General features: G+C 41.8%; 3 protein-coding genes across 7 annotated transcripts in view; 2 read left to right on the top strand and 1 right to left on the bottom strand.

Annotated features, from left to right (window-relative positions):
- Window positions 1-4051, bottom strand: part of LOC122772091 (zinc finger protein 821) — a 12699-nt gene extending 8648 nt beyond the window's left edge. For 2 of the 4 annotated variants that reach the window (XM_044029776.1, XM_044029777.1), the window contains exon 1: window positions 1829-2494. In XM_044029776.1, coding sequence (XP_043885711.1) covers window positions 1829-1868 — 40 coding nt within the window. In that variant the 5' untranslated portion in view covers window positions 1869-2494. Of the gene's footprint in view, window positions 1-1828; window positions 2496-3939 lie in introns of those variants that run through there. The other 2 variants (XM_044029779.1, XM_044029778.1) reach the window with 2 other exon arrangements.
- Window positions 1-21992, top strand: part of swap70a (switching B cell complex subunit SWAP70a) — a 924354-nt gene that overhangs the window by 691411 nt on the left and 210951 nt on the right. The gene's annotated exons all lie outside the window — the stretch shown is intronic.
- ap1g1 (adaptor related protein complex 1 subunit gamma 1) lies at window positions 4120-21851 on the top strand. 2 transcript variants are annotated; one of them, XM_044029767.1, is made up of 24 exons: window positions 4120-4206; window positions 10047-10250; window positions 10478-10602; window positions 10758-10899; window positions 11063-11159; window positions 12017-12093; window positions 12474-12482; window positions 13619-13714; window positions 13918-13998; window positions 14089-14187; window positions 14260-14315; window positions 14402-14515; window positions 14606-14746; window positions 15107-15161; window positions 15242-15364; window positions 15479-15568; window positions 16236-16360; window positions 16473-16577; window positions 16668-16809; window positions 16974-17100; window positions 17225-17320; window positions 17509-17669; window positions 17916-18014; window positions 18108-21851. In XM_044029767.1, the coding sequence occupies exons 2-24, from the start codon at window positions 10050-10052 to the stop codon at window positions 18207-18209; spliced, it is 2463 nt and encodes an 820-aa protein (XP_043885702.1). In that variant the 5' UTR covers window positions 4120-4206; window positions 10047-10049; the 3' UTR covers window positions 18210-21851. The 2 variants fall into 2 exon arrangements, with proteins under 2 accessions (XP_043885702.1, XP_043885701.1); XM_044029766.1 differs by lacking the exons at window positions 4120-4206; window positions 12474-12482.

The following is a 21992-nucleotide window of genomic DNA, read 5'->3' as shown; positions in this document are numbered from 1 at the left end:
TGTTATTAATCGATCACTAAACTAATTATAAACTATTTTGACGTGTTTTTTTAAAGAATCCAAACAAGTTTCTGTGATTTTCAGCTTCTTAAATGTGAATGTTGTGTTTGAGCTGGTGACACTTTGAGGACATTCAGAAATACTGTTGTTCTGTATCTGAGTAATGAATGATAATTATCCCAGCGTCTCATTTAGTGAACCGTTGAACAGTTATGTGATTAACAGACGGACGGTCAGACAGATGTTCCCTGAATGACGGACGGGTGACATCACGTTTTTCATTTGCTGCAGAGACCGTGGCGTGTGGCGTCACTTTCATCTCTGAGTTTCACTGACTCAGCATCACATGTTTGGACCAGAGTTACATCAAAGTGACAGTAACTGCCGTGACATCACAGCGACACACACACACACAGGCAGACACAGGCAGGCAGGCAGGCAGGCAGGCAGACAGACAGACAGACACAGACATTCCTTGAGCTAAAGAGAGCGATAGAACGACTGGATTCAAACAAAACACCAGCCCACGACTGCTGAACAACACAAGTGTAAACACAACAAGAACAAAATATTTCAAATATCTGCTTCTGCTTTCGTGTAATCCTGTAAACTGTCATGTTCTGCACACGCCCCCCCATCATGATTTAACATCATGACATTAATAATGTGACTCTCAGTCAGAGGCTGCTTCTTCTTTAAAGTGAAACCTTAGAACAAAAACCAGAGGAAGGCACTGAGATTCTTACACAACTAGCAAATCAACTGCTCTATTAGTGCAGTACCACTAACAGTACCAGAGTAACAGACAGACAGACAGACCGACCCTGCATTTCTTATCCAAACAAAGTCAAATTTATCACTGTTTCATCAAACAACAATCACGTGAGTAGTTTACTACCATGGTTGCCGTGGTAACAGCCTCTGTCTCCTTTCATTTCTCCACCTGAGACGGGGAACACGCGGTCCGTTAAGTATCTTGTATCTTGCATTTCTTCCTCTCTTGAAAGTTGGTGCACGCGCACACACACACACTCACACACACATTGGTGATGGTGAATTTCAACCCATACACACACACACACACACAGGGCGCAGATGTCCAAACATGCACACACACCCTGAGTAAGTCACCTGTCCAGTGAACGGTCTCACGCTCCTTTCATCATCTGTGACGTTACATGTAAAGATTTAGACTTAGAGTCGTTGCCTTTGAAAACTTTGATGCCTTTGAAGAACACGACAGACTTTCCTGGAACAAACAGAGAAACACAGAGACGTTGCAAAGCTGTGTGTTTTATAATGCCACTGCACTATTCTACAGTCCACACATATGAACGTTGCTGAGTGTGTTACCATGGTAACAGCTGCTCTTAACCAAGTGCTTACAGACTTGTGTGTATTCCTGCACACAAGAGATTATTTTTGGCCACGTTTAGTCTGTTTGTCTGTCTGTGAGGAGTCGAACTGAAATATGTGACTAACCCTATGGCCCAGGGAAACGCTGACAGTGATCCAGATCCAGATCCAGATCCAGGATTTTAAAACTATTGTTGACCTATATCATCACTGCAGAACGAGAGCCACCACACAGACAGTGCAAGTTTTCTACATCACCAACAAAATGGAATGATTTCTTCCTTGGGCCATAAACAACAATCCTAGAACATGTCACTGAATAAAACAAGTCACTTTTCCAGTGACGTCACTCACAATCACACAGTCAGACTAACAGAGAGAAAACAGCTGAGACGCTTCACTGTCGATGTTAAATAATCACAATTGTATTCAGCACAATCCTGTCACTCAAACGCACCACAGAAATACCTACAGTTAACTTTGAAGGGGTTGGTCTGTTTCCGTCTGGACATATTATTGTCCACTCCTGGTTCAAAACAAACGGAATGTCCTCCTCAGTCCGGACGGTTCCGCAGAGACGGGGGACTGACAGATGATGAACGCAACATTGACGACAAAAAAACACGCATGAAAGCGTCCGTAGAAAACGGGGCACGTGAAGGCGTCACATTCTTACAGCTGCTTAAAAAAACCCGGCTACACACACACACACACATACACACACACACCGAGCAGCACCGAGCAGCACCGAGCAGCACCGAGGTGCTCCGAACGCGAGCCGCTGACACCCGCGCGCTCACTGCGGCGACGCACGAGCTCAGCTGATCTTTGACGTACAGCGTGAAAACTGACGCAGCCGCGCCGAACAGGATTGTGGGATACGCAGAGGGAAGAAGCAGTGCTGCGTTCACGTCTTGTCGGAGAAAAGACAACGACGACGCGTGAAGCCAGTGTTTCATAAACGTTTATGTCGAGGCCGTTTGTCGAAAATATGTTCAAAATGAATCTTAATGAACTTAAACTGAACTATTATTAAATCAAACCACTACTATCGCACCCTGGACAGGTAGTAGTTATGTACTCAGGCAAATGAAAAGGGAATGTCCATGCAGGCAGGCAAAGCTATATTATCAAATCCTAACAATAATGTAAACAAATAAGCCATAAAAATAATAATAATACAAAAAAACTATTCTATGAACTACCAAAATGACCACCAAGAACAAAAACTAATAAATAGCTCCAACAGTTTATATGGTGAACTCACAGACTATGTTAAAAACAAAAACAACCATTTGACAACTTCATTTATTTCTTTCAAGTAATAGGCTTCAAAAATTCTGCAACTGCATCTGTGGAGCCACCATAAACTATCATTCAATTCAATCCCATTAACCATGAAGAAAACACCGTACTTACATTTAAGGTTTTTTATGGAGAATCTTTCCACTATTCTGACATAAAACACATTAGAAAGCAGGATCTCGTCCTTACTTCAGAATACAGTACGTACAAACAGTAGAGCAGAATGGGAGTGTTTTCATCACTGTGACTCTACACACAGTGGATTTCCTGTTAGTTATGATTGTTCATTTGAACACAGTCAGTCTCCACGCACACATGAGCGTCACGTTTTCACACAACATCCCACAATAATCAGTGCATTAATCCCCAAATCATGACAAAAAATGATGCTTCCAAAAACATTTTTATACTCCTTTTGTTACATGTATATATAACTCTCTTATAAAAAGGTTTTTATTTTGTATGCCAAGTTAAATAAAGATTAAGATTGTGTTTGTGAGTTAATCATTCATTAGAGTAAACTGTAATATTATCTTATTTCCAGTGTTGTAATGTAACAGAGTCTAAATACTTTGTTCCTCTGCAAGTACAAAATTCATATATCTGTACTTTATACTAGCTTTTCTAGTCTTGATTGGCACATGTAGACTAGCAGAAAATGATTGTTGTACTTCAGTAAAATTACAAAAAAAGTGACTTTAACTTTTAACCAAAGTCATTTTCTGGTCACATGTTTATTTACACGTGGTTATTTCCATCAGAATATGGAGTTTATATCATATTTATACAGTCAATGATCGAGCTCTGCCCTCGGCGCCATTATTTATTAGACTGCACACTGTCAACACTAGAGGGCGCTCAAAACCACTGGACTGCCAATGTCATAACATTACATGCAGTCGTCATCACTGACTGCCACGAGTAAACGGACCGCAGCACGACATTAGCAGGGGTAGAGGTGTATTCCTCCGCGAGGTTAACACAAAAATGTGCCATTTCAACAAATAAACAATCACGGCGTGTCAACAAATCTACGATGCTTTGCTGGTATCTGACAGGAGACACAAACCGGCTCGTACACGTGCAAGCGCCCTACGCACAGATCACTATGATCGAGCCGCAAATGACATCAGTAAGATTAGGTTAATGTTAGCAAAGCTGGCTAACGTTGGCCCATTATTGTCAGTGCAAGAACGTTGGAGGAGAAGCTTAACAACCACGCAGCATCGAAACACAGCTACAACTATCACGAGCATGAAGACATAATTCAGTCATTACCCATGGTGTCCGGTCTACACTGGCATATCAGGCTGGAGTCCCAGGCTGAGTGGTGGTGAGAGCGGGTTGGCGGTGAAGAGGCTGAGCTCCGTGACACAGCCACTCCGCGGCGCTTCTTTCGCCAACCTCTGGGACATGTCAGTGTAACCCTCCGCCTGCGGTAGATGTGCTGAGGCTCGAGTAGCCACCATTTTGCATGCTTAGTGTGTTCCTCCCTCCATTGCTAATAGAGACGGACCCAGTTATTTTCTGGCATCACTGCGGCGAGTAAGTATGTTCCGGGGATGATATGTCGACAGAAATGTACGACTCTGTCTTAACATGTCAGCGATGGCGTGTCGTTCGCTCGTATCTCCGTTGACAAGTGAGTGTAGCGCAGCATAGGAAGTCGCAGCCCTCAGTGCACCGGGGTTGTGCCTGTCAGCGGCTAACTAGCCCGGCTAACTAGCCCGGCTAACTACCTGCTGTGCTAGGGATATGTAAAGCTCCACATCCATCTGTATTGTGTTGCTCTCCCAGGTCACTGTCATCGTGGCAGCGTGTTTGGTGTAATGTATGCTCTGTGTCTTTGTAGAAACGGCACATGTGTGCCACTGTCGTCTTTTATTCAGCTAGAAATTTGAATGAAAAAGTCCAGAAACAAATGAGTGGTCAGGTAGCTAGCTTACGCCAGATGAGGACTCGCTAGCTTGGTAATTGAAATGTTTGAAGAAGGCCTTGAAACTGCATCATGTCCGAATCAATCTGCGATCACAATCGGACACCGACGGTCCCAGCAACATTACACGGGACTGTCGTGCAGGGAAGTGCTGTTCATTTAACGGTTCCGTTTAGGAAATGTCAGCCAAGGTGAAGCTAGTGCTGTGGTGACAGCCTTTTCTCTGTTAGTACGAGTAGATGCAAGTGTTAGCTCGCTGTTAGCTGACGTGCAAGGTGCACTGTGAGTTCGTCAAGTGTCATGAAAGCGTTTAATGTGAGGCTCGAATCCTGAAATCAGACATTAGGAACATTTGATAACGAGGAATAATGTTCGTAGTTGGACAAAGTTGGCGTATAGATGTCTTCCTGTCCACATCGTTTATTTGAGTCTTAAGGAAGTTGACTTATATTGTCGGAGTTTGCCTTTATCATGGTGATTAAATATGCGGCTTGGTGATACATTTCTCTTATTAATGGGTTTATTTTATAGAGGGACACCGTTTTCATGGAACAAGTTAGTCGGGTGACGCTCAGGAAGTCAGCTGTAAGTAGGAAGTGAGTAAATGCGTGTGACGTGAGGTGTTGGTGACACCTGTATTGTGTGTTTTCTCTTTATTGCTAAATATGAATCACCTTCTACCTCCCAATGACTCGGATATGTGATATTTTCCTTCAGGTTAGGAGATGGTTAGCATTCAGCAGAAGCCTAACATGTCCTCCCACCTGCAGAAATTGATATTGTAATGGCTTAAACAAGGCAACTGTGACATTAATTAAAGGCACTTAACCTTTATCTCTGCTGGCATTAATATTGTGACAAACTCTGACATCATGCTTTTTTTATGAAGGTGTGTCAAGTGGAACTTAAACATTGAGTGTCAGCACTTTTTACTACAATATTCTCACCTTTTTTTTTTTTTTAGCAGCAAGCCGTAATAAATTATGAGCACAGCTTCTAACGCGTTTGACATGCATCATTCATCACGGTAAGAAGAGCCCCACAATGTTAGTGGTGTAAATAATGAGTTTGCTTTTTATTAGCTTTGCCTGCTGGCTATTTTACAACCAACAAACCCAAATAAATAATTATTTGTATTGGTTAACTGAATCAACAGTGTGGTAGAAAATGTTCACGGTTTAAGCTTAAGATATAATCTCTTGTTTGCACACAGCTATAGCATTATTAGACCTCCATCATGCTGCTATTAGTTTTTTTCAATGGATTCTTTCTGTGCAACTGGAGAGCTTCTGCTGCGTTAGCTATTTTTTCATCTGACAAATAGTTCAACTTAAGCTCAGTACAAGAACTTCTCTGCTGCTGCTGCTGACCACCAGCCTAAGAATATAAGTAAATTAATAGTGTTCAGCAGATTGAGCATTTATGTGATTGTGGACCGTGGTAGGAAGAGAATGTGGGCTAATGGCAAATAGTGTTGCATTTATGAGGTAACTAAAGTTTGCACACACAAGTATTTTAAATGCACCTGTGTAGATGCTTTCAAAGAATAATTTATCAATTAAAATTAATCTTTGAAAATTCATGAAGTGAATGACACATGTGATGCCAACATCTTCACCATCAAATATATATATTAACGGGATCTTTGGGCAGGATCCAGGATCCACCTCTCATCACATTTGATAGAGGAATCAGGTCTGTGACGTTTGTCGGCACCAACGTTTGGTCTAGATTATGTGTTAAGGTAAAGACGGGGTTTAACGAGTCAGTCTCAAACCTGATCATGTTGCCAAGCAGTGGTGTACAGTTCTTAGCAGCTCTCTGCTCCTTTTAGTGACCTCAAAGCACAATGAAGGTTTCAACCTTCAAATAATGTACAACAGGAATGACTGGCATGCCTGTCAAAGCCTGGGCAGATCTGCATCGCCTGCATTCACACTATGTAACGTCTTGTTTCGGGTCAGGGCCACAAAAACAACATTGTTCTTTAAGGCATAAGTCAGTCTGCTTCAGAGATCACCAGGATCGTTGGCTTGCCAACAAATGCATGTTACTGCAACAGACATTTAACAAACAGTACCATTTACCAACTGTGGGGGAACCCAAGAGCAAATCCTACATTATATTACTTTAAAGTAGCATAGTAATGTTAATGAACATTAAAACTGTCTATCATTTTTTTAAATGAGCCTTTTACCCTTTGTGCCCTAGTGCTTTTCTCAGCTTTCCTCACACTACAGGAAGTTGTTGAAAGACGATGTATGTTGTTTGCCTCTACTTTCCCATGAGGTTCAGTCCTTTGAGATTACTTCAGGTTGTGTGCATTTCTCCCTGAATGTTCACTCCAACACAATTATCTTAATCATTTCCTGTAGTTAGTTGGTGATTCACCTTTTTTCCCCCAAGTTTTAGAGACAAGAACTTGCTTCTCATGTGTGTGATACAACTTGAAATTGGTTAAGATTTAAATGTATATTGTCTTAACTTGGCTCAAGGTGCAGAATTCAATATTTAAATATGCATGAAGGAAGCAAATGTAAAAGCTGACAATCCATTTTTTTATATTTGTTGATATTGCTCTTAGTGTTGTGTGTTTAAGTGGTATCAATTGTTTGTTATATAAAGAGCTTTTCTGACTCGGTGAAATAAGATGGAATTGAGTATTCTGTGTGGCTACTTGCTAGTTTTTGTATAAACTGTAGCTGAGCAAGTCGGAAAAATGAAGAGACGCAGTGCAGGTCACAGCAGCCTGTCAAAGTGCGTATGGAAAATGCTTGTCCCCCTTGTTGGTCTGCATATTTTTCATCTTGTAGCCTCCTGATGACCTTATTCAATCTAATGTAAAACAATTTTGAGTATGTTCAATCTCTTGACTCTGAACACGTTGAATAGTCCCTGTAGTAAAAGGGAGGAGTCGCATGCCTTTTGCTTGTTGCTGGTTGCCAGGCTTTGAGAGCTTATCGACACTGGTTCTCCAAATCTCCTGAGAGGAAAAGCTTGCTTTGAACAATTCAGAATTCATGCATAGTACATCTTTAAATTAATATACATATTGACGCTTAATTACATAATTCTTCAAAAAGCGTCTGACATACTTGCAAGTCTCATAGCTTCTGTGGGACAGCTAAATTGTTGCTGATAAGTTTACCAGCTAGGCAGAATTTGATTGTGACTGATGCTTTTACTGACTTGTTTTTGTTCATCAACCTTTTGGCTTTGGGCGGAAACCTGCACAGTTTTGTCATGGGTCAGACATTCTCGTTTTGTTTGACATAGTCTGCAAATACTGTAGTTAATCATCTATGTGGTCACCACCGTACTCTGTAATAAGCATATTTTGCATGCTTTTTCTTTTTTTTAGATACAGGTGCTAAATGGTTACTTTCAAAATAGTGCCCATGCATGACCGGCGCCACAACTAGTACTTTTTACTTTGTACTTTTTTTGTACAACACAAATGTCAACAATATGTAAGAAAAGTGCTTTCATTTTTAGGGCAAATGTGAACATAATACTGGAAAAAGGCCCATATCAACACCCTAAACATACATTTATTTACTGTTCACATATATTGGAGGGAATAACATGTCACAATATTTGGAAAAAAATGGAGAAAAGGTGACAGCCCTAGTCTCCCCCACACCCCCACTGTTCAGACAATTTATCCTAGGACAGGTCCTGCCAAAATGTGATCACAGTTAATACAGTAACGGAGGGAAAAGTACCTAATTTTTGCAATTGATCAAGGTGACTGCCACTGATATTGAGAAACCTGTTGAGTACTGTTGTGACAGTAATGAATGAAGTCGACAGCATTACATTTTTTTCAGATATTCCTGGCATGTTGTTGTTGACTGATTGCAGACCTATCCCCTCGTGTCAGGCACCTATGATGTGCGAACTTTGAAAATGCCGTCTATAAACTGAAAATGAGCCGAACGGATCTTGATGAAAAATGAACGAGTCATTTTACTGCAGCTGAAAGAATGAGGAACTTTAGTTTAATAAGCTCACAGCAGAGGCTGGGTTTACTTTCTTCAATGTATACACATTTGATTAGAGACACAGCAAGAGACGGCGGGCCATGATTCATGGAGCCCAACACTAGGGCCATTCAGCTCAGGTAATTTAAATGGTGTTACGACAGACAGTAGATCTCTGGCTTTATTACATTTTGGCCTTGGCTGAGCACCCGGGCCGTGCTGAGCAGCTATTCCTTTGTGAATTACAGTGAATTCTTTGATTCTTTAGAAACCACTATTTTATTCAATAAAGGATGTCCTCATTCTTTTTATATCTGTATCATTTTCCTCCCTGGACTGGCATACTTTCAAGTAATTTAATTAACTCTTATTATGGATAGTTAATGATAATGTGGTAGGCAGCTTTTCCCCTGGGCATTCAGATATAAGTACTGCAACCTACACAGTGTACAGGTTTAAGAAATGGAATCAGAGGCAACCTTGAAGTCCATGTAAAGTGGATGTTGGCTGAGAAAAGCTTGTTATTCAGTGCTGCAACATTGTGTAATGTAATTTTCTGATTAAAAACAATCAAATCTTTTGATATTTTGCGCCAGAGTGGCTGATAGTGTGGCCCATATCAAGGCCAAATAGTTTTAAATTGAATGGCCTAATATAATCATTGTAGATTAGATTTTGTGTACTTAATTTGTAGCTTTTGTTGCTCACTTGTTGCACAATGATATCAATGATTGATGAAGTGAAATCTTAGCAGCGGTGCTCAGTAATCTAACATTAGTGGCCACCACTGCTGAGGAAATGTATGAGAAAGATTGATGTTACACTGGGCATGTGTGTGGCAGTGTAAACAGGAAGTTGCTGACATTAACGCCCCCTTTACAACTGGTGTTAGAATGTGTAAAAAAGTATGAGTAACACGCCACGCCCTTTTTATCCAGCACCTAACGAGTGCTGTCTCACATTCAATAAAATTGCATCATCACTTCAGGGCGTTGGATACTTAGATGGAGAAATTGCCTGACAAGTAAGTCATGTTGCAGTTGCTGGAGCTGCTTCATTACGGCCTGCATGTTGACAGATAAACGTTAGATAAGAGACAAATGTCCACAGCCTTTCTTGTTAACGTCTCTTTCTTAAATGAAGTGAACTGAAACGTGGAATATCATTTTTCAAAGACTCTGCTCGCTCCCATCATTTCTTTGACCTGGTAACCATATAAACTGATGTGTAAAGATGTTGATACTCTTTAAAGGTCTTAAAAGTTTTTGTGTTAAATCCAAAGAGCCATTAAATGCACCATCTCTTGGATGAAAGAAGAATCTAATTTCTTAATTGATGCTGGATGCTGCAGCAGGTGTAATATTCTTCCTTATTAGAGGTTTAACTCTTGTCCTTGTGTCATCTCATCTCTGTCCCACCTCGAGGCAATGGATGCCAACCTGTGTCTCTTCTTCTTGTTTTCCCAGAGAATGCCAGCTCCGATCAGACTTCGGGAGCTGATCCGGACTATCCGGACAGCACGGACCCAGGCAGAGGAGCGTGAGATGATCCAGAAAGAGTGTGCTGCTATCCGCTCGTCCTTCAGAGAGGAAGACAATACATACCGTTGCAGAAATGTGGCAAAGCTACTTTATATGCACATGTTGGGCTACCCGGCACACTTTGGCCAGGTCTGTTTGCTTGGAGGGTTATGGGTTACATTACATTACATGACGCTTTTATCCAAAGTGACTTATAATGGAATTGGGGTGGAGTCGAACTTGCGACCATGATGTCTTTCGCACACAGGGTACCGGTCTTTACCACTGAGCCACTCTACCCCCCAGCTTCCCGGTGACATTACTGTAAGAATGCTCATACCCTGGGTAGTGTTGTGACAGGACACTTTGTTTTCCAGCTGGAGTGCCTGAAGCTGATTGCGTCCCAGAAGTTCACTGACAAACGGATAGGTTATTTGGGAGCTATGCTGCTGCTGGATGAGAGGCAGGACGTCCATCTACTCATGACAAATTGCATTAAGAAGTAAGTTGGGGCAACGTTCTAGGTTAATAATTATTTAGTGTTCAGCTCTTATTATCTTTTGCAGTCAGCAATCTCGATGGCTTCATTTCTTTGTTAAATTCATGACTTTACTTCATATATTAGTTGACTTACTCACCTGTCTCTCCCCACACCAGTGACTTAAATCACAGCACACAATATGTCCAAGGCCTGGCTTTGTGCACTTTGGGCTGCATGGGTTCCTCAGAAATGTGTCGTGACCTGGCAGGAGAAGTGGAGAAGCTCCTCAAAACGTCTAACTCCTACTTAAGGAAAAAAGTAAGACTGACTTTTGTCTTGTTTTGACATGATGGCTCTAAAACCAGGAGTTGTCCTGTAATGAAAGGCATGAATGCAGTTTCTCTTCACTCTGAGATAAAATACTGTTTTGTGGTTTAAACCCTTTTTCATTGCTTTTTCCCTGTGTGTAAATATTTGACAGGCAGCATTGTGTGCTGTTCATGTCATCAGGAAGGTTCCAGAACTCATGGAAATGTTCCTTCCAGCCACAAAAAACCTGCTGAGTGAGAAGAACCATGGTGCGTTGTCAAAGTTTGTTCGGATCCCGTTGCTGTTTGTTCTTTGTCGCGTTTCCTTGCGATTCGCAGGGTTTTGCTCATAACAGCTGGACAGCTTGTGTCCTTTGCAGAGGACAGCAAAATTAATGAGTCTGTCATAAAGTATGGGGCTCATTTGTTCCTAACAGAGGGTGATCGTTTTTAAAAATAGCACCACTGGAATAATAAGTAGCACTATTTATTGACATGTCATTATTGACCTCATATAGTGCATTAAGATAAGCAACCAACTTAGTCAGTCAGTTATAAAAATAAACTTGTAAATATCGGGTATTCACAGTTTCCTCTTCTGTCCCACAGCTGCATTTTCACCAATGCTATGTGACGTTCAGGTCACGAGGAGATGATTAGCCTGTATAGATTTATGGTGCTGTCACCTGAGCTCCTCTATGGTTAATCATACATACGTGCATGTATTTTTTGACGTCTGTCTTGGGCTTTTGTGTAACTGTAACACAAGTACAAACAACTCCAAACTCCAAAATGATGATGTGCTCTGCAGTGTAGAGTGTGTCAATTATTGTTATTACCATGTCGGATGAAAAGGTCAATTCAGGAGTGTTACTAAAAATGCTCCATGAGCAGAAAGTTTGAAACAATGTAGCATCATCATCATCTGTCAAACGCAGACCAGTGCACATTCCTGCCGTCCTTAATAATCTGATAAAGAAAGTTGTAACATTGAGATGAACATTGAAACAAATATTAGCATGATAACGCGCTGAACCTCTAAACTCGAGTGTCTTTCAGATAGTACAACAAGAACACAATCTCTCTTTAATGATCTCCGTCTGACCTTTACTCCTCTGTCCTCTCAGGTGTTCTCCACACATCAGTCGTCCTCCTCACTGAAATGTGTGAAAGAAGTCCCGACATGCTGGCTCACTTCAGAAAGGTACAGATGGACACGTCTTTCCAAGTGGCGATGAAAGCATTTGTCTTAATCTCACGTCACATTTCATTCTCCCTTTGCACATTTCTTTTTGCTGTAACTGAGCGAGTTGAACATGTTAAGCTTCTCGAGGTTTGGATTGCGCTGCAGGTTTTCCTCACTTTTAAAGTATGTCTCAATCATTTCTCTCCTCTTCTCTTGTATTTCAACTGCTGCTGTACCTCTACTTCTCCAGGTGCCAGACGCACCACTCCTCTCATGATTACGATCTGAATATTATTTTGAGCTCTCTGAAAGTGAATGATTTCCAGTTTCCCCTCCCTAACATCTACCTCATATTTTTTCTGTCATTTGTCTTTGTTACAATTCCTGCATTGTGTTAGAATGAGAAGGTAAGAGTACATTCTGATCTCATAGCTGGTGCATGCTGTAAATAGTAATCACTCCTCACAGTCACCTCAGAAGTTACCAAATTTGTGTTGAGTAATGTCATCTTGTGTTTAATTTATCATTTTGATTCCTTTAACTTGCACAGTGATCATTCATTTTTCAGTGTTTTTGAAAAGTACAAATGATTGTTTTTGGCCCATTTGTCAGATACATTTTCACGATCGTTTTCAGTGTCATTTGCCTAAAACACAATGAATTTGGTCACTGTCTATTTAAGAGCAGGTGGGTGAGTTTGTCATCACAGGTGTTTTAACCCAGAGCAGATGTTTTTCTTTACTCTGCCTGTTTCTTTGTTAGCGATTCACTTGTGTCACTTATTTAGCTCGGTGTAATTGTAAAGAGGTCCACGAGGTGTGTAGTTGTTGTCGAGAGGAAACTATAATGGCTGTGTTGGCTGTGAAGACATGGGACTTAAATGTAAATGTCCTTGTCTCTTTAAAGTCCAAAAACAACACTTCCGCTTGTTTGTTCTCCCTCCAGCTGTAGAGTATAGAAGATTGATATTTGTTCAATCTTTGCATGTTCTATAAAGGAACCTGCTCTGGAATATTCAGCGTATCCTCTAGTTGTTAAGAATAGACAGACATTTCCACAGTCAACATTACGTATGAGCATTTCCAAAGAGTGCAAAAAAATATAGAACTTATTGTGCTTTAGTGCTGGATAAGACTACAGGCTGTTCACCAAAGACTGTGTCATTCAGTTCAGTTTATGTCGTGATAACTGTGTTGGAAATGTTAGGGCAAGATAAGAATGAATGTTTTTGTTCATACTAAATTAAATTCTAGGCTCAAATGCAAATCAGTGTTAATTTAATTGAACCCTTTATAACAGAAATGTATAAGCAGAATTCTCCAAATGTACTAACCTAATATTTTTATGCAATCAAATGTTTAATTATTAACCATATTTGCTCTAATTCACTAAGCAAGAACTTCAACCCATGCACTCTTCACATGAGTCAAAAATAAGAAATGATTAGATTTCAAAGTTCTTGAAGATCGTTAATGTTGGAGATCATGGAACGTGCAAATGTTGTGACGCCTCTCTTGTTTTCTGTTGTCGATCTTTTTTGTAGCTGGTTCCACAGTTGGTGAGAATCCTGAAGAACCTCATCATGTCTGGATACTCTCCCGAGCATGATGTGTCGGGCATCAGCGACCCCTTCCTGCAGGTAACGCTCGTCTCTACTTCAGTCCATGGCCCGGTGCTTATTCACAACCCATGATGATCACATGACTTTGTTGGTTAGTTTGAGGTGTTAAATAAACATGGTAGTGGCAGCAAAGGAGCTAAAGAAACCAGAATGATTGTGTTAAGATCAATGAAGTCCATTGTATTGTTGAAATAACAGGACCTGTCTGTCTCCTCTTTCAGGTGCGGATATTGAGACTACTGAGAATTTTAGGCAAGAGCGATGACGACTCCAGTGAAGCAATGAATGACATCCTTGCACAGGTTGGACTTTATCCTTTTATCTTTACAGTGAATGAAATGATGAAGCATTTTTCTGACCAATGAACCGCGTACCTGTGTGCTCACCTGCAGGTGGCAACGAACACAGAGACGAGTAAAAATGTAGGCAATGCAATCCTGTACGAGACTGTACTGACAATAATGGACATCAAGTCAGAAAGTGGATTGAGGGTGAGTTGATTTACGTTGTGTGACGACGTGTGGTGTGAACATCTTTATTAACTCATGTTTTTCCTCTTTTAGGTCTTGGCCATCAACATACTAGGTCGCTTCCTTCTTAACAATGACAAAAATATTAGGTAATTATTTCACCCACTGAGTTTGTAGAAATGATGTGTTGCTCTGAATTTCTGTTGATTGATTTAAAATGAACTTTCTTCTCCAGATACGTGGCTTTGACTTCTCTACTAAAGACGGTGCAAACTGACCACAACGCAGTGCAGAGGCATCGAAGCACCATCGTGGATTGTTTGAAAGACCTGGACGTGTCCATCAAACGGTGATTCTCCTTATTTTCATTTGACATATTCTCTTAGAATTTTGCCTTTTCTTGTCTGACCTCGGTCTCTCTGTGATTTTTCACGCGTAGGCGTGCGATGGAACTGAGTTTTGCTCTGGTGAACGGCAACAATGTCCGAGGCATGATGAAGGAGCTGCTCTACTTCCTGGACTCCTGTGACCCAGAGTTCAAAGCAGACTGTGCATCAGGAGTCTTTCTAGCTGCAGAGAAGTATGGCTCTGACTTCACTACACGTTATACTGAACTTTGTAGTAAACTGATAACACATTCTCCGTGACCTTGATGATTTAATCATCAGTACAACCAGCACAGTCACGACTACATGGGAAATGTAACTGAATCTGCATTATTAATCAAACACATGCAGGTTAAATGTCAGTTATGTAATAATATTCCCACTTTAAGCACTAAAGCATCGAAATGCTGTATGATGATAAAATGAGTGATCCATCGTCTGACAGACCATGTTGATACCATTTGTTTTCTGACAGCGTTTCTCTTCCACGTGTTTGGGCTTTTTCTTTTTAAACTGTCTTTAGTCTTTTTATGAACGCGTTCTTCATGTTCCAGGTATGCACCTTCGAAAAGATGGCACATAGACACCGTGATGAGAGTCCTGACGACAGTACGTACAAATCCTTCTGTGTCTTCAGTTTCTGTTTAGATGCAAATCTACAAATACATGCATATGCTTCAATTCCACAGGCGGGGAGCTACGTGCGAGACGATTCTGTTCCTAATCTCATCCAGCTCATCACCAACAGTGTGGAGATGCATGCCTACACAGTGCAGAGACTCTACAAAGCACTGCTGGATGACATCTCACAGGTCAGAGCTGTTCAGATTAGGGACGAAGCATAAAATCATACGATCATTTGATGAATGAATACATTATCTTAACACGATGTCAGAGTTTGAGTTGTTTTTCTCTGTGTTCTGTAGCAACCTCTCGTGCAGGTGGCTTCCTGGTGTATAGGAGAGTACGGGGACCTGCTACTGTCTGGACAGTGTGAGGAGGAGGAGCCAATCCAGGTACACGTGGACCAATCCCAAAACATACAAACACACCAGGGCTGGTGGAACGAATCTCAGGAGTCGAATGTTAAAAGAACAAAACAATAATAATAATCGAATGTTGTAATTACTGTTCAAATGTGTATTTTATTATCATTTTTTTAATACACATGTTAAAACCTCTTTCCTCTGCCTATCCACGTGTGACAAACAAAAGGCTTTGGTCACGTACGACCCTCGCAGAACAATAAAGTTTTTGAATTACAACAATCTCGCGCTCAGTCAGAAACGACGGCGAGAAAACACCCACGGTGGTCGCCAGTCCTGACCATCTAAAGAGACGTGTGTGGAAAGGTTTTGGCTTTCCACCAACAAACTGTAAAATTACAAATAAAGATCACTCGACAACACGCGTGGACATGAGTGGACACCTGGCAAAGTAGCAGAGTTTAAGTCCGAGCAGACAAGTGGTTTTTGCCTCCCTCAGCGTCGCGGGGTTCACAGCTGCTCGTCAGAATACTATTACAGACAAACGGGTGCGCTTTATTTGCAAAGACATGAGACCGATTAACATCTCGCAGGTTTCTAGTTTCAAAGACTTCATCCAAGGCTCTTAGCCGCACGACCATCATCATCGACAGATCAGTGACGTTAGATTTATTTTCTTCTTTCCTCTTAAATGAAGGTGACTGAAGATGAAGTCCTGGACGTGTTGGAAGGACTCCTGGCGTCTAACCTGTCCACACCTGTGACCCGGGGTTATTCTCTCACTGCCATCATGAAGCTGTCCACTCGCTTCAGTAGTGTAAAGTAAGTCACGGCCTTCACACTTCAGACCCTTACTTCTGAAGCGTTCGACCATTTGTTGTTAACACTAACTAATAAGTACGTCTCTCATCTGTCATGTGTTTGTAATGTTTAGCCGAATCAAGAAGGTGGTTTCAGTGTACGGCAGCAGCATCGACGTGGAGCTTCAGCAGAGAGCTGTGGAGTACAACGCGCTTTTCAAGAAATACGACCACATGAGGTGAAAGTGCTCCCCATCAGCCGAGACACATTTCATTGTGGTCCATGTTTTTGGCGCGCTCCTCATACCTGACCTGTTTATTGAACGCAGGCCAGCTCTTCTTGAACGAATGCCCATCATGGAGAAAACTGCCACTAACGGCCCCTCAGAGATCGTGCAGACAAACGGGGAGGCGGAGCCCTCTGCTGTGGAAGCCAAACATCCACCACCTGTCGCCCAGCCTGCCAATCAGGTGAGGACACGTGGGGGTTTCATTGTGAGGAAAGTAAACGTGGAAGCCTTGAAAACAGTATAACATAGCATGTCAAATGTTTTAATTATGTTTTTGCTCCGGCATCGCTGTGAGTTCTGACTGCAGGTGCTTTATCATGATTATGTGCTGTCCTCGTCCTCCAGGCTAATGATTTATTAGACTTGCTGGGGGGTAATGATGTGGTGCCCGTGATTCAGACCTCGATGCCCACCAAGCCCGCCTCAGCTGGAGGAGAGCTGCTCGATCTGCTGGGCGACCTTTCGCTAAGTGGTAGGCTCCTCCTTTTTCTAACCACGCACAGTGACGACGGCGTGAACTTGACGCAGGGCAGTGATGATGATGTTTGTGTAATCTCAAACCCTGGTATGTTGCTCTCCCCTCCCCCACCCATTAGGTCCAGCCCCTGCTCCCTCTGTGCCCTCCTCCCAACCCCCTTTCCTCTTGGACGGCCTCTCCTCGCAGCCCCTGTTTAATGACATTGCCCCTGCAGGTGAGAATCTATGTATATGTATGTGTATATATATATATATACTGTGTGTATATATATATATATATATATATACACACACATACATACATACATACATACATACATATGATTATCTATATCCCGATTTTAAAGGAAATTTCAGTGGATGGATTTAAACGATGCATCTTTTGCTCTCTGTGTCTTCAAAGGAATCCCTCCTATGATAGCGTACAACAAGAATGGTCTAAAAATAGACTTCACATTTGAGCGCGCTAATCCCAATCCCAACGTGGCAGTCATCACCATCCATGCTACCAACTCCACAGAGTCAGAGATGACAGAGTTTGTTTTTCAGGCTGCAGTACCAAAGGTAAGCAGACGCAGGCGCTCACAGGCTTCTGTGCAGTGGTCACAGGTTCACTGATTCCCAAGCTGATTGTCTTGGCCTCCTGGTGGGCCAGTAAGGTACTGCAGGTAGGCGGTAAAGTAAACACAAAGATTCTAATGGAAACCCAGCTATTGACCTTTTTATTTTAATACATTTGAAAGCAAAATGGATTCATTCAAACAACTGTGTTATTTCAGCGTTTGTATTTAAATGGTCTGCTTTTTTCAGACATTCCAGCTGCAGCTCCTCTCACCGAGCAGTAACGTTGTCCCCGCACTCAACCAGGGATCTGTCACGCAGGTCATCAGAGTCCTCAACCCACAGAAGGTCAGTTTGTCATGTGAACATGTGCAACCTCATGTGATTGACCTGAACGTCTCCTTTCTGTATATAAACACCGTCGTCCTCACACATTTACAGCAACAGTTACGAATGAGGATCAAGCTGACGTACACCCACAAAGGCTCGCCTGTGCAGGACCTGTCTGAGGTGAATAATTTCCCCCCTCAGTCCTGGCAGTGATGAGCTGTGCCTGTTGCCCCTAAACGCCCCACCAAGGGAACTATGAAAACGATCTCCTTTCACTTCCCTCCTCTCTTCCACTGGACCCCCCTGTGACGTCAGTGCACGCTGCTGCCCTGGAGTTGCATGGGAAGCAGCCGAGCGTCCGACACAGGAGAAAAATGCAGATGTTACGAAAAACCCTGTTGACTCTCGACATCACAAAGAAAAATTGGGGAAAACATATCAATCGGCAAACTTTCTCTTTTCTTTCCTAATTGGTTTTCTTGATCTTTGCCTCCGAGTACTGTTTTGTCCACCAACACTTTCTCCACGGCACCGTCACCTCCCTCACACACTCGCAAACACACACTCACGCACACATCACTGAGACGCTGCGTTGCTCACTACGAGCAGTGCAGTCATCATGTTCTCGTTTTAATTTCTAACGAACACATTCGTGGTCAGACTTTTTATACGATCCCTCGTCTCTGTCACAGAAGCAGACGAAACAAAGGTCAGTTTAGTGCATCGTCTCCTTTTTGACCCTCCGTACCACAAGTGATATAACTTGTTTGAGTTGTATACATCTTTGAATTACATTAATTTGCTTAAAGCATATTTGAGCATTGTTAGGATCACGATCACACACTGACTGAAGCTCAGAGGGGATTTCCTGGCACTCAGTGGTAGTCGATGACTTTGTCCTGCTTTCACTTTGTTTTGTCGCGATGGAAAAGAGCGTTGAATGGATCGCAGACGCGCGGTTAGGTCACCTGTGGATAGATGAAGAGAAAACACTCAGCTCACTGCTCTGTAGCTTTAGTTTCCATGTGTATATTAAACTCACCGGTTCATTGCTTTACTTAGTTTCAGGATGTTCGTTCGTCTGAAGTTGATCTGATGACGAGTTGATCCGGGATCGACGTTGAAACTTCTGTCCTCGCAGTGTAGATACATTTCAGATTTATTTAACCTGATTAAATGAAATCCTCGTCACCACGCACATACATGAAGATGAAGCTGGTTATGAATGTAGTTACATGCACTGAATGCTTTTCCCTCCTGTTTCTGTGATGAGGACACTCATCTCATCAGCACTATTTTTGTGAAACTGTTTTATTTCTGCAGTAATTTGACTTGACTATTTATGCCTGATATCAAAGTGATGTGCCTTTCTGACTTAGCTAGAGAAAAAAGCCCCTGAACGATGGAGTTCTGTATGAGCTGCGTACGTTTGCTTGTGCGACGATTGCTTCTTCTTTCACTCTGAGAAAAATGGTCCTGACGTTTTGAATTGGTGTCACTTCATTACATCGAGTTCTATAGGTGTCTCTTAATGAGCCAACAATAATAATAACAATAATAATAATAGTCACCCACGTGTTCCCAGATGTCCACAGCCATGTGATGATTGTCTTTGTTTTGAGAGAAAAAGAAAGTTCAGGATTTGAATCATTTCCCCCGACTGTCCATTAAAAACACGTGTTGGATGTAATAACTAATAACGACGCAGATGTTGAAGACTATGGCAGCTAATCGATGTAAACTTCTCCTGAACTGACATTGAGTTCATTGGTGTTTTTTAAAAAAAGTCTTGAGATTTCCCTCCATCGACAGACGTGGGCGTGTGTTTGGATTGAGGTTGAGATTGTGGGTCAGTTTGGGACGGGTGGTTCTGTGGTGAGTCAGATTCTGACCGTGCTAATACCTCACCATGTTCTCTGACTGCAATCAAGGGGGAGGAGCATCTGCATGAGAGGAACTAATGTTCATTGATTAACAAGCTTAACTTAAATCCTCCGACGTTCAGTCAGGCCGTATCCTTTATTATTTTTCCTCTTTGCTTCACTTTCTTCTAACTTCTGTGACCAAATCAGAGAGACTATTAGCGTTGGAGATATTTCTGATGTGTATATGGTGAAAATAATTTCCTTTTTCTGTTTTTTTCTGTACATATTGAGGGCTTTTACACTTTGTGTCTCTTGTACTATCTTTCATCCTTTTTTTAGATACCATTTTCTAAAAAAAAAAAAAAACCTCTTCATAATGTATAGTGTCTAAATAGATCCCGTCATCGTTGGTCTAATGAGACGTCCCTGTATCGTCAGTAACTAACTGTAAAAGATATATGATCTGCTGCCTGTACATTGTATATAGTTGTAAAACAAACAACAGCTGATCACATGAAATAAATAAAACCCACGTGAAGAATTAAAAGGATTAGCTAGAAAGTATAATTAATTATATGCGTATATTTACAAACCAGAATCTTAAAAGGATGCAACTGAGCTGCATCTTCTTTGATTATTGTGTCACCTTAACTCCTCTTGACAAACACAGTCGCTGAGTGAAGGGTTAGCTCTGTCTCCACAGACACTGTGTGAATGATGCACTGTACTACTGAGAGCCCCGAGCACAGCCGGGGCACCTTCCTCATCTGCTTCCTCGTGTGTCCACGCCCTCCTCTTCCCTCTGGCGTCTCGCGTGTGCGTGTTATCTAAGTAGGTTTGAGTTGGCCTCGTCGGGGGCTGATAGTTTTGGCACTTCCTGTTGGAGCAGTTTCGGGCTCCGTGTCTTCACTTCCATCCCATCGTCACCCATGTTTGCCTCTGCATGGCACACGCGCAGCTTCTTTTCATCTGAGCTGATTTGAAAGGGGTTGGTGAGGATATTAGAGAGAGGAAGGCAATAGATCATGTTTTTCTTTTCTTTGAATGAGGCGTTGCTTCATCCTCAGACAAACCTGTGCTGTGAGATAATGACCACAAGGGGGAGTCGAGCGAAACGTCAAACTCGTTTAATTCCATGTGATCTGAGTTCTTTCAGTGATAAATGTACAAATGAGCCGGACACAAGTGCTTTGGACGGTTCTAATTTAAAAAAAGAAAGAAATGGAAACGAGTACATATTTGAAGTTCTCCTACTTGTATGTGAGAGAGAGGGGAAAAAACTCTGCTTTTGAGGTGAAGTGTGACTTGTCTTTTATCTAAATAGGACATTTTTTGGCTGCAATTTCAACTTTCAGCTTGTGAGCTGCATGTGGAAACCAGTGTAAATAATGTCATTTCTACTCTTGATCTGAGATTCTTTTTTGAAATGCAAGACGTTAAAAAGTATAAAACGGTTCACGCCACTTTCACGGGTCAGGACGAACATGTACAGCTGTCCACATCACGCTCACAGTGCTGTCCATGTTTTCAGAGGGAGCTGAAAGTGCACATCCTTCAGATTATTGTGTTTTTTTATGTTGATTTGTTGGGTTTGAGTTCTGCGTGTAACGGGCTTGGAAGAGCATTTAAATTATGACCGTGTTCAGTTTCCCTGTTAAATCCCGCAATGCCACCATTGTGTTTGGAAAACAAAATGTCTGTGACCCCCCAGGTCTGTCCTGCCTGTGAAACAGTGTCGTTTCTGATTTGTTGGGGGGGGATTTAAGCATAAGGTTCACTTTTTCCAGTCAGGTTTGACATGTTGAACTGAACCCTAGTTCCACGTGGCTTCAAGGTGAGTGTGAATGTCAGACTGAAAGTATGAAAAGATGATTAAAGATGAAGTTGTAAACTATTAAATGGGATATTTTCAATTTATGCTGTGTATTCTTGTCTTTGGGTTGGAGAAATGATCAAGCGAATAAAACATCAAATAAAGAATCTAGTTGGATTATTGTTTGGTTTTTGTTGTTTTGGGGTTGAAGGGGTGGACTTCATATAGTTCTATCTATATCTACATATAGAGATATATATAGATATACACAATAGAATGAGTGCTCGGCTTTAATGAGGATGCATATGTGCTGCGGCA

The sequence above is a fragment of the Solea senegalensis genome, linkage group LG7, assembly GCF_019176455.1.
Source record: "Solea senegalensis isolate Sse05_10M linkage group LG7, IFAPA_SoseM_1, whole genome shotgun sequence".
NCBI lineage: Eukaryota > Metazoa > Chordata > Actinopteri > Pleuronectiformes > Soleidae > Solea > Solea senegalensis.
Note: the sequence above shows the minus strand (reverse complement) of the source record. Positions and strands in the feature narration are given on the sequence as shown.